Source organism: Telmatherina bonti (genome assembly GCF_933228915.1).
Source record: "Telmatherina bonti genome assembly, chromosome: 17".
NCBI lineage: Eukaryota > Metazoa > Chordata > Actinopteri > Atheriniformes > Telmatherinidae > Telmatherina > Telmatherina bonti.
The window spans coordinates 23,970,014-23,982,923 of NC_136615.1; the positions used below are offsets into that span (position 1 = coordinate 23,970,014).

At 39.1% G+C, this 12,910-nt stretch overlaps 1 protein-coding gene across 1 annotated transcript in view; it reads left to right on the top strand.

Moving 5' to 3' along the window:
• Positions 1–12,910, top strand: part of LOC306768519 (poly [ADP-ribose] polymerase tankyrase-1-like) — a gene marked incomplete at its 3' end in the record, with an annotated part of 84,784 nt that overhangs the window by 44,824 nt on the left and 27,050 nt on the right. The window contains exons 7-9 of the mRNA XM_079256905.1: positions 5,718–5,812; positions 6,188–6,254; positions 6,522–6,708. Of these exons, the coding sequence (XP_079113031.1) occupies positions 5,718–5,812; positions 6,188–6,254; positions 6,522–6,708 (349 nt within the window). The remainder of the gene's footprint in view (positions 1–5,717; positions 5,813–6,187; positions 6,255–6,521; positions 6,709–12,910) is intronic.

Sequence of the window (12,910 nt, forward strand, 5' to 3'; positions counted from 1 at the left end):
TTTGTTATTTTGGTCTTCAAAAGTGATCTTCACAAAGGGGCAGAATTATTTTGGACATATTGGTCCCATCCATCCATCCATTTTCTAAACCGCTTAATCCAATGCAGGGTCGCGGGGAAGCTGGAGCCTATCCCAGCTGGCTTTGGGCGACAGGCAGGGTACACCCTGGACAGCTCGCCAGTCCATCGCAGACATATTGGTCCCTTTAGTTTTTATTGAAAACTATCAAGAAGATAATTGACATAAAAAACAAGAGACACCACAAGAGCACAGCAAACTGGAAACACGCTGTTGGCTAAGAGGAATTTTTGCTGAAACATTAAGTACAACTACAACTGTAACTACACCCCCAATATTGATACACATTTTTTATTTCATACATCAGAAGGAAAGCTGCATGATTTATGCTCCTTTACGTACATAAAGGGGGATTTATTTCCATTTCAGATGTTGCCATTTCTAAGCATCTTTTATGTTGCCATAGTCAGTTCATGCACCATAGTTGTAAACAATCATCAAAAACACAAAGAAAATGAAGAATAAAATCACAAACTTTTTCTTTTGCTGTTCTCAACTTTTGTCTGTGTCTTTTTGGGTGCTTCTTATCTGGTGGTTTTTACTTCGCCTCTTCTTCATCCTCTCTGGTATGTTCTATTGCCGATTGCGTGTGAGATATACAACTCAACACTGCATCCACAGTTTCCCGTGGTATTGCTCCGTTTTCTGTGGGAAGTGATGGATAGGAAGCCCCTTGGAAACGGACCTGATTACGTGTGTAACCAATGAATGACTTCAGTAAAACGGTCTCTATTCACTTCATCGGGGTATTTCAGATGTTTAACTGTTATCTGTCATCTGTGTTTTTTTGTGAAACAATTTATGGAAAATTAGTTTGTGAGGAGGTTTAAAAATTAGATTAGATTTTTTTTCTCAAGAGAATACATTTAAATATATTTGAAAAACCCAAAACACTTCTAACTCTGTTTACCAAGTTAGGAGAAAGTCACTCTTGCTATCCCAGATCAGACGTCCTCAGACCAGCTGTTGTATAAAATTCTAAATGATGTTGATATGGTTTGTTTGTCCCCCATGACTATTTCATAACTGCTCTTTGTCGTAAACAGGACATAATGTACCTAAAATATATACAAGTACTATGGTTGTCTTTGATGGAGATCAGGAGGGACAGTATCTGTCATTTCCAAGAATGTTATCCTGAAGTTGCTTTTTGGAGATGCTGAGCTTTTAAACTTCCCGCAAGCTCCTCAGAGAAATCAGCAATTTCAGCTGGAAGGCAGAGCCGATAGACAGACAGGTGATGGCTTAGATATCAGCATGTGTGCTTGTGTGAGTTTTACTCCGTGAGGGTGCATGGAGAGCATAAGATGAGAGCATTAGCTGTGGGTTATTTATCTTCCAAGATGCTGGCTGGGCAGAGCTGTCAGCAGCTTTAAACCGTGTGTGTGAGTGTTGTCAGTCAGAGGAATAGCATACAGATTTGCTAATATGTTTATTGATCCAGTCATCTGACACTATTCATATCACTGGGGCATCCACCTACTGATGTGTAGCCATGACCCTAGCACCAAAGCAGCTGGAATCTAGTTGAGCAGAAGATCAAGGAAAAATGCAAAAACTTTTAAAGTCACAACTTTAGTTTTTGATTGAAAATGGTTTAGACAACAAACAGATTTAGTTGCAGAGCATAGCAGAAACTGACAGTGGAGGTCAGGTCTTCTTCTATGGAAAGTGTAATAATAATATATAAATAGTAAATGAAGGATTTCTCAGGACGGTGCAGCTGCATGTATTAGAGGGAGCGCAGCAGGTCTGAAAACCACGGAGGAAAGGAGAAATATCATCAGACCTGCTGTCACACACACGTTTTAAACGACACTAAACAAAATGGTCCAAATCCACCCACCCCTTCCTCAATAGATCATTTCCCAGTGCTATGGCAACTGCTGACAGCTAGCAGTCACTGTTGTCATAGCAACAGCTTGACAGACTCGTAAAGAGAAAGAGGGAGAGAGGCGGATGGAAGGAAGGTTATGGGAAAATGAAAACAAAAGAAGGAAGAAGCACAGCAGCAGATTAATAACTATAGGCTTTATTTTACGAAGCATGTAGGACCAAAACCATTTTTCAACAGAAGTCTTCAGTTGAATCTTTCTGCTGCTACCTGACAAAAGGAGCTAGATACCATTTTTTTGGGATTTTCTTTAGATCGTGTTTTCAGGTGTACAGTAATGCTACATTGGAAAATGCCACCCAGTCTGGAAGAGTGTTTTCCATCCTGTATTGACCACGAGTGAAAGCTCTCATCTCTCTCTGCCTCCTTCATTTACTTCCCCCTTCATCTTCATCCCCTCCTCCACTTCTCCTGGCCACTTCATAGAAAAGCTTTTAGATGATTAAAACTCAAGAGAGCAAGCTTATTGTATTTTTATAGTTCAGTATCAGAATTCCACTTTAGGGTCTGATTGCCTTGGAGTATTGTATACAAGGCTTTTTGCTTCAGGGGAAATATATCTTGCTGGGTGTCAGAAGACTTGATGAAAAGCAAAGCTAACATTTGAAAGTCAGAGCCAAAGGAGGGAACAATCTGCCTCTAATAATTGGGTTTAGTATTGTGTAAATAGCTGAAATTCATTCAAAATATAAAGAAAATGGTTGAATTTGCTTGAACATTGCATGTTTCATCACATCTTCCATGGAAGGCTCACTCATCTAGAAGTGAACTGTTTGTCTGTATGAAAAATCCAGGTAATAATGAGTAAAAAACCAAGCAATTGTAGACTTCAGTAAAATTCTAACCATGTCTGACTAAATGTTTTTTCATCTTGCAGTTCTTTGGATTTATTCATATAAGATGGAATATTTTGGGTAATAATCATTTTTCGGCAATTGCTAAAATCCTATTTTTGTTTTGGTTGATGTTTTGGCACCAGCACAATTTGTGTGCGTATGTAAATGCAGACACGTTGAAAACCATCATTTCCACTAACAGCACTGCTGTTGCTCCATTGTTTCTTTGAAGAGTGTCCCCTTGAGAGAAAGGTAGAAGTGAAGAAGTGAAGGCTGCCGTGGAGAACAGCTGGATGAAACATGGACCACATAATGCTCAGAGGATAGAAGTTTCAGCTAAAGCCGTTTATTTTTTTACTTTCCGCCAAATAAGCTTCTATAGCTGATCAGCTGAGCCAGTGGCTTTTTTTTTTTTCCTTATGTGGCGGTGGGCTCGGTTACATATGTGCATATGTACCCGTTCCTCGCACAGTGTTGACAGATTGAGGAGGTGGAGCTTAAACTTCCCAAGCTGACCCTGGCAACAACATTCCGGTGATGCAACACTACATGCATGTGCGTGTTTGGGGAAACTGATGATTCACTAGTCGCTCATAACATAAGATGGACTAAGGAGCTTATTAATGCTTTAAACATTTTCTTCTATTAATTTAAATTCACTACAGTTTGCAGTGACAAGCACATAGGCACAGACAAACACCAAAAGACGATGCATCTGAGAGGAGGATGATGACTAACTGGGTACCATGTCCTGCTTCTTCCAAATGCTGCTGTCACATCCTGTAAATAAGCACGTACCATCTGTCCCTGCAGCTCTGCCTCACTGCTGTTGCTGCTGCTGCTCAGATGAACTCTTGAGTGAGCTGCAGAGATCACCAAAGATAATCTCTTTTTTAAAGAAGCGCTCTGATAATTTTATGCAGCATGTATAGGGGATTGACATAAGCATTTCCTGCTCTTGTTTGAAAGGAGAATTTAGAAAATTTCTTTTAGTGATCCTCCCCTCCCTCTTTCTTATTATTTGCCTTTGCATAACAAAAGTGCACCAGTGGGCAACTGATCTGGGCTTTCACAGTGAAAGGGTTTGCATGGATTGTTTAATACCTGAATAATAATTTCAAGATTTAAAACACAGACCTTTAAACCATTTCTATGTTGATAAACATTGTAGTGCATTAGCATTGTTGAAATACATAAAAGCAAAACATCAAACATCTTATTAGTGCTTGTAATTCTGAAAAAACTCATGAAACATGCAGCTTGATTAAAATTTAGCGGAAATTTTGCTTAGATAACTGGACTGATTATTTGCTTAACCACTTAGAAAAACCAGTTCTGCCTTTGTGTGCTATATATATATATATATTGTTTAATGTATAATTTATAATATACATATATGTATAATATAATGCTGTGTGTGTTCAGTTTAAGGTTTTGACAAAAAGTTGCAGAAGATCATTCCTGCCAAAATGGCCATGAAACGAGGTTTTGCAGTCCACTGGGTTATTACTGAATAAAATATTTCTGAAGAGAGGACAAAAATGGAAATCCAGATTTGAGAAAGATACATATGTAACCAGCAGTTTGCTTCTTTGACTTTTGCACATCATCGTGTGTATTGTTTAGTAATGACAGCCTGTTTGTACAAAAACCTTTGCAGAATTTAAAGATGAACTGGGCTGGGTGATATGACCAAAATCTCATCTCCCAATATAGCTCATTTTATATCCCCATAACAATATAAAATTGTATAATTTAGTGTCAGTCATCAGTTATTTATGTTTTTTATGAGTGCTTTCTCCACCATTTGACACTGCTTTTGCAGCTTTTGCTCATTGACTCTATTCTTTATTCTGTATTCTTTATCCAAATTTGCAGGTGCCAAAAAGAGTTACTGATAGTTGTGTCGGAGTCCGTTGTTGGGAGTGTGAGCTAGTCTGTTGTCAGTTCCACGTCTGTCTTTTTATATTCAAACCGCATCCATGCGACAGAAATGACCCGTCTTTAATCAACAAGCTCATCCGTTTTTGCTCATCTTTTAGTGAATTATCCTGCTCTGAAACACGTCTGCTGCCGTCTTTCTCCATGTTTGTTTATATATTGCAGCGTGCATGCCGTAAAGCACATCTTGACGTAAAATACTGCAGTAAAGCATCTTATCGTGGCGTAAACGATAGAGCCTCAAATGAAACAATAGACAATTCTATCATCCAAACGATATATATCTTCATATCACCCAGCCCTATGAACAGTAATTGCTCAGCCTTTGTGAAATTTATTAATAAAAACTCTTATTCTTTTCAATAGATAAATCATTTGAAAGATCTGTAATCCAAATACAATGTGTGAAAGGGTAATACGTTGAAATTGTGCTGCACAAAATGCAGCACAATTCATTTTCAGCTTAGCGTATATGCTAATATCTCAACATATTTGTCAGTAGCATGTTCCAGTGTTATTCTAGTCCTTTTATCTGTTCAAAATACAGTGCATCCACTACTGTGAAACAGTATACTACAGATTATATTTGACTACATAAGAAGCCTTCTTGCAGCTGTGGGAGTTTTTTTGTGCTTTGAGTATTCCTCCAGCTTTTAGAAAGTTCAGCCTGTGTTGGAAACACTGCATGAGGAGGATAAAGCAAATAATTTCTTTCCTAACTTAATTCATCCAGCTGCTGCTTTTCTGAAGCATCATAATAGAGTTCTTCTGGTTACTAGTTAGTCAGGATAGAAGAATCCATCTCCCTTCACAGTCCTACCTTGAAGACGATAAGGTTCACAGTGCAAAATTACATTCCAGGACATAGAATCTGTGTTTTATGCGTTTGGATATACCTCTAGGTTCTTGTTTTGTGCTTTCATTTTTTTCTTGATCTTATCATTCTCTCTGTCTTTGTGTCTCTGCAGTCAACTCCACTCCACCTGGCAGCGGGATACAACAGGGTGAGGATAGTACAGTTGTTGCTACAGCATGGAGCAGATGTTCATGCCAAGGACAAGGGGTATGTACGACTGCAACAGCCTGGGTTAAGATCATTAAATAAAATTTAGAGCGCAGACAGACTCCAGATAGAGAGACAGTTGGATAGGAGTTTTTGTCATATGGTATTGCGATATACAGGATCTGTATGAATTGTCAAACTAAAATTAGGCTTCGACTTTGGAGAATAGGAAAAAGTGGTCCTGCTTCAGTGTTTGAAACTATGCTGTTACCAAACTGTTTGCTCACATTTTCCATCTAAAAATGTAGAAATTACAGAACACATTACAGAACTGTTGACAGATTTTTTTTTTTTTGATTGAATATGACAATAAAATGGTAAAGAAAGCGTATACACAATTTATATTTATGTCTTTTCTGTTAACCCCCCCTGCAGTGGTCTGGTGCCTCTACATAATGCCTGCTCTTATGGACACTATGAAGTAACTGAGCTGCTGCTGAAGGTACAAACACCCACTTATGTTTGTTCAATATTTATAGAAGCAGTGGCACTAACCACTAATGAGTGAAATAATTTTTCTGGCTAATAAGAAAATGGAAATGGTTTCTTAGGAGATCTGACTTTAACTACTTTTTTATTACATTAAAAATAATTTACATGCATAGCAAACTTACACCACAGACTCCGCACTAATAGATATCAGATTGTTTTCATCCAGCTTTGATGTCTTTTTTCTTTCTTTTTTAAAAAATTTTTTTCACCTCCGCAGCATGGAGCGTGTGTGAATGCCATGGATCTGTGGCAGTTCACCCCCCTACATGAAGCAGCATCTAAAAACCGTGTAGAGGTCTGCTCTTTGCTGCTGAGCCACGGGGCCGACCCGACCCTGCTCAACTGCCACAGCAAGAGCTCTGTGGACATGGCGCCCACTCCTGAGCTGAAAGAGAGACTAACATGTGAGTGTGACTCTTCATTTACATAAAGTGCAGCTGCAGGGTACAGCACTACTTAATGTGTCATGCTGCCAAATTACTGAACAGGGTGTTTTAGGATAGATTTTCATTTATTTATTTTCCTGACAGAAGTTATGCATTGAAAAGTAAGTAAGTGAATTTCTTTATCTTGGTAAAGTGAAAGATTTTTTTTTTCTGGAGCACAAAAAATTAATAAGTACTTTTAAAGGAGGCGGGTATGTATATCTGATAAGCCAGCAGTTTCTGTTGCTTCAAAAGCTGCATGGTATCAAATAATGTCTTGTCTTGACTTATCTGTTTGAAAAAGTGTGGAAAGGCCATCATGGTGAAAGATTTTACAAGCCAAAAAAAAAAAGAATCTTATCCCTGTTTATTACAGTCCCCAGTGCCAAAATAGGCTCTTTGTACTGGATGTGTGCAATGGATGCTCATATAACTCAGATGCTGTGGATAAGAAAAGACTCTGGCAAATAATAGTGCGGGAAACGATATTTGTAAACTACTTTTAGTTTATTTAGAGATTTGATCAATATTTATGTTCTGAGAGGCATAATATATATAATATATAAATATAAAGATGGTATTCTTCTTATACATGCCTTTGCACAGAAACATTTTGATGGGAGTGAGGTTGCCAGGTCTGATCTATGAAAATGTTTGCCCCATTTCATTTTGGTTTTTGATTATTTTTTCTGGAAAAGTGTCATTTTGCTTCTAAATGGAGTAGAAAGAGGTCCAGAAAATGACTATTTTTCTCCCCAATTGGTGTTTCTGGGGACAATATAGGAAATTTGATGACCACCTTTTCTTGATCTCAAAAACAAATGGAGCCCCACTAAATGTAAATCGAGACTTAGGGTCAATGGGAGGAATTGGGATTGGACTCAAGACTTTCTATATTCAGTTGAAATAACTGCAGTGACCAGTTTCTCCTGGATTGCCATAATTTTTGTGGGCTCTTCTTGTGTCTGTGGTTTTTAGATACCACTTAATTGTCATAAATCATATTTATAGCTCCTGCCTTTGAATTTTTTTCCTGCTGCAGTTAATTTATAAAAGCCCTCTACCGGTGCCTCCGGACGTAAGGACCAAATTGCTTTTTATGAGCTTTTCACCTCAAATTTCCTGAGCTTCCTGTTTTGATTTGATCCTCAGTCAGTTTGCATGGATATGTGCTGTTAAATTGCCCATTTGATAGTTGTGGTGGAAAATACTCTGGTCTTGAGAAGTTGTAATACATCTAAGAGTCAACTGTCTTCTTACAATGAACATTTTATTATAAACTAATACAAGCACACGCTGGAGCTTGGAGAGAGAACTCTCTCTGCAGATGCTGAAGTAACACCCGATTATAAACCATGCTTAACTCCTCCTAGTTGCTGGGCAGACCATATGAAACAATCATTATCTCTTATTTAAGACTAAACTGAACTCACTAAGCATCAATCACTCACTATATTACTTTATTACCTTTAACCTTTAGACAACTGGTCAACCAAGCAGTTGACAAAAACAGATGCCCTGCAGGAAACTCTTCCTGTCTCAGACTTTGTCTGCACATTCCAGACAAGGATCATATAACTTAAAGAAAGCTTTGTGCATAGACACAAAACACAGCAGGATCACAGCAAATCAATGCATATATGTCTAATACTTAATTCAAACCAAAACCCATAATAATTTCTCCAACACTCTCCCTCCTCTTGGTCCTACAGGACCAACAATAAGAAGAGAAATTGTTATCAGAACGCAAAAATACATACAGAAGACAACATTCTCAAAACATCAGGAGCCTCATGCCTGTCGGGTTTTAAAAGAATCTTTCAGAAATTACAATAGTGAGGAGCCATTCACTTCAGCTTCAAAATCTCAGTCTAACAATAAATTTAAGAAAAGTGGAAACAAATCATTCCTCTTAGGAGGTGACAGAGGTGTAGTGAAGACACTGTCGGCGTTCTGGTGGGACTTGGCATATCACAGTTGCAGTGGAGCGCTTCTTTCACCTTTCACTGATCTTGCTTGAGAGCGAAGGCTGGTCTTCAGGTGTGAGAGCAGACTATCTCACTTACCCACGCAACCACAGGGATTATTCTGCCCTTTGTTGGGTGGTGCGTTATTCTTCTGTAATTTCAGACTGAAGCGCTTCAGGAGGTTCAAGCAATCTGTAGTGCCAAGCAGCTCACTCTGCGACCTTTACCGCTGTCTGGGTCGTCAGGAAAACCTGAAATGTTGGTTCCAGCGCTGATGTTTAAAGCTTCTCATCAGGACAAAATGAAGTGAATAGAGCTGCATAGATGCTGATTCATGAAGGGCAGCTTTCACCTGTGTGCAAATGCCTGAAAAGGGTTCTTATGAGGTTAGGACAGTATGTTAAAACATTACTTTCACACAGAGCTGTGTCTGAACAGGCAGTCTTGGAAGGAACCATGCCCACTTGGGTGAGGGTCCTGCAAAAAGAACCACAAAAAGGCCCATGTTTCCATGTTACGCATGCGCATGTACATCAGAACCAGAAAAAGTACTTTTGGTCCAAGGAAGATCTGAAAAGAGAGCCAGAAGGAAATTTCCCCGTCTGCAACCTGTGGGAGGAAAACATTCAGGAAAATGGCATCCAGAAAGTCATTCATAAGAGAGCGCCAAAACATGGACTTGTTTTCAGCTAAAGAGTAAGCTCAAGTAACGAGAACTGAGACGGGAGAGCTGCAGCCTCCACCGTGTTACAGTCAGAGCAAACAGCATCAAAAGGAAAATCAAGTCAGGGTCAACTAGAGGTCGGTCAGGGGCCAGGCCTGGGGGGTGCAGAGGATAGTCAGTTTCAGCTAAACAGTCATGGAGTAAAACATGAACAATACAAAGCAACAGTTAGGGCCACTCAGTTATCTGGTAGGTAATCATTCAAAGTAACCAAATTCATTTAATTAATTATTGCAAAGTTCCTATCAGGTAGTCTCATCTTAATCAACAACCAGAAAAATCCTCTAGTACTGCATAGCAGGACATGTGTCAAACTGGACTCCCAGCAGTCTGACCAACACTTATCCATGCTGGAATTTCCTTTCTGATTTACTGCTCGTGTTGTTTATGTCATGTCCGCTAAATGACAGAAGCAGAACCAAACTGAAGAATCTCTGCATATATTAAATAAAGCTCATTCAGAACTGTTGATTTAATCAGTAATGTAGTCTAGTTTAGTCTCATGGTTTACTCTGATTTGTCTCTCTTAGACTCCAACAGACCCATTCAGGAGCAACACACACAAAACTGAGATCATGATAAGACTGGCTTTCTATTCCAAATATATTGTGAACATAAGCATAAGCATAAAGCAACAAGATGTAAACCCATCTTTAACAGCTGGACTTCAGGTACTGAACAGCCAGAGACCTTCAGGTCATAATAAAGCTGTTTGTTTTCTATTTACATTTGAACTAAAGCAGCATTTAGAAACAAACTTCTAATACTGATGGTAAAGCTGTTTTCATCTACAACAACACGACGCACACATGTACGTGCACACACTCACAGCAGCATTTCTTCCTTAATGATTTTAATGCAAACGTGTGTAACAGAAAAGGCCAAGACTAACGGTTTAGCATAGTTAGCTTAACTTTGGAAGTATCAATACTGTTCAAATAATCTGCCTCATATTCATGTTATTTTGAGGACATACAGGGCTTAAATGACTTGTTTGTTTACTTATTAAGCGTGTTAACTAAGAGACTGGTCTGTTTACTGGCAGCCATTGCAAGAGTTGGTTCTACTCTTTAAACAAAAATCATCTGATGTGTATTTTAACCACTGAGCATATCTGCTTTAATTCAAAATAATGAGTTCAGATTAGGGATAAAACACCAAGCTGTCAGCAAATAAAACACGGAGATTGTTGTACCTGTGTTGCATTCACTGAAGTCGGGAAATTACAAAGCTACCTTCTTATTTAATGTCATATAGCGGCTTATTTTTTCTCTTTTGACATCTATTCTGTCTCAAACATTAAAAACTTAGTATTCATCACACTTTTTTTTTTTTTTTTTTTTTTTTTTGAAAAGGCGGCAGAATTTGACACCTTTTTTTTGTTTTTTATAAGGCACAGCGTGCCAGAAGTTGACTAGTCTGTATGAACAGCTTCCCTGCAGCAGAGCAGAGATGTCTGTGACATTGTTCAGTTGCAGAAGTCTGCAGGAGTGCAAAATTTTATGCATGCTCATAAATGTGGTATAAAGCTAAGCAGAAACAGTGAGTAAATGTTTGGTTGTAGGGCCTCATTTCTTGGCCTGGTCTTGTGGATAATCATTCAGCTCGTATCACTCGATCTGCTCAGGAGTCAAGACGCGCCACAGCCACCATGCTCTCCTCCAATCAGCATACAATCAGAAATTCATGCCAGGAAGTGCCCGACACATGTTCATCAAAGCTTCCTGGTAGATAAATCAGATTCATATGTGTAATTAATTAAGAGTAACATGTAAAGGATCAGAAAGTAGGCAAAAGTTCAAGGAAGGAGATCCAGGTTTTCCACAGAGAACTGAGTGAACCCAACAGTCTTTCTGACAGAATCAGGGTGCAGCTTATTCCAGAAAACATCATCTGACTCTGTAGTCGGGGTGGGATCTTGCTGCCTGTCGGCCACATCCGTTAGTCTTTTACTTCCAGAAAATTCCACAACTGAAACACAGTCTGAGGACAAGGAGGATCCATCACCTCCAGAGGTCAAAGGTGAAAATCCAGCTCACATGTCCACCATAGGAGCCATATCCACACTGTTCACAGTCACAACCAACAGGGCTCTGCCAGACCCTCTGGTTCTGGGATCTCCGGGCCATCAGCAGCGGCCGGGTCCATGCAGCCACATCTGCATATCAGGTTCTGCTCCAGGACTTAGATCGGTCACAGAAGGGAGGTGGAATGATGCTGTAGGTTGTAGGGACCGTTTCTGCTCCAGTCTCCTGACTGACCACGCGTGACACCCAGAACTCTGCAGTGACCCGGATCAAGAACTCACTCTCCCCCAGCCCCTCCTCTGAATCCCCTTCAGGCAAGATAGACATTTGAGGTCCCTGTGGACCAAGCTGCATGCTGACAAGGGTTTAGAAGGGAATGCTGCAATGTGTCCAACACCATACAGCAGACGAGCTTTTGAGACTGAACCATTTGGTCATGTGGTGTATTTTCTTCTCCAGTAAAGGGACAATAAAGATCATAGCCTCATAATTATAATAGTTTTCTTCTGAATCCTGTGGCAAACATATTATGTGGACCATGTTCTGTGCTGTGAACATCCTGTAACTTGAATATTACATTGTAATTGTGTGTGTGAGACTATATTATCAGTGGATTCATAACTCAGTTCTCTCCTGGGAAAGCTGAACATGATCTTGCTAAGAAGATACACTTGTTCTGAGAACTTCTCTTCTCGCCGTTAGCTCACATTTAGCTAAAGTGAACTTATTGCAAGAGAAATTTACTCTAGCAAAGTTACGTTGGTTCACCATTCCTATTTTAAGGTCAAGAATTTTCTTTTTTTCCTAACATTATGCTTATTTTCAGCATCCTTCAGCTGCATTATTCATTTCCAGTTTATCTAAATTTATTTAGACATGCTAGGTGTAAATTAATAATTGCAGTAGTAAAGGAATAAAAATCACCTTATGAATGTCTGAAAGGGAACAGACAGAAACCTAAGCTTATTGCCTACACAATGTACAGTAATTTAACATAGTAAGTTCCTAATACTATAAATCACATCTCTCACATTTCTGATTTTTCATTCTTAATATGTTGTTGCTCTTTAAAATGTTCTCAGGTGATAATAAAGAATGCTTTTCCTTTAGGAAAAGGTTCCACATTCATACAGGGAGTGGCTTTTATGCTCTTATAAAAGCTTTAGGAAGAAAAGCACAGGCAGCTATTTTACACAGGATTTATATGTTTGTTTCTGCCTAACATGCTATGACATCATCTCCTTCAGTGAGCAGAAGGCCTTTAATGAACACACTCTTTTCCTCACTTCCCTCTCTCATACATTTTTTGTTGTTTGTTTTTTTTTCTTACTGCAGTAAATTAGATTTTACACAAACAATTCACTTCAACAGTTGGATGAATGCATATGAATGGGTCGTGCCCCCACGTTTGTCTACCCCCACACAAGCTTCTAGGCTCTCCTGCGAGAGTCCGGTGTGGCTTC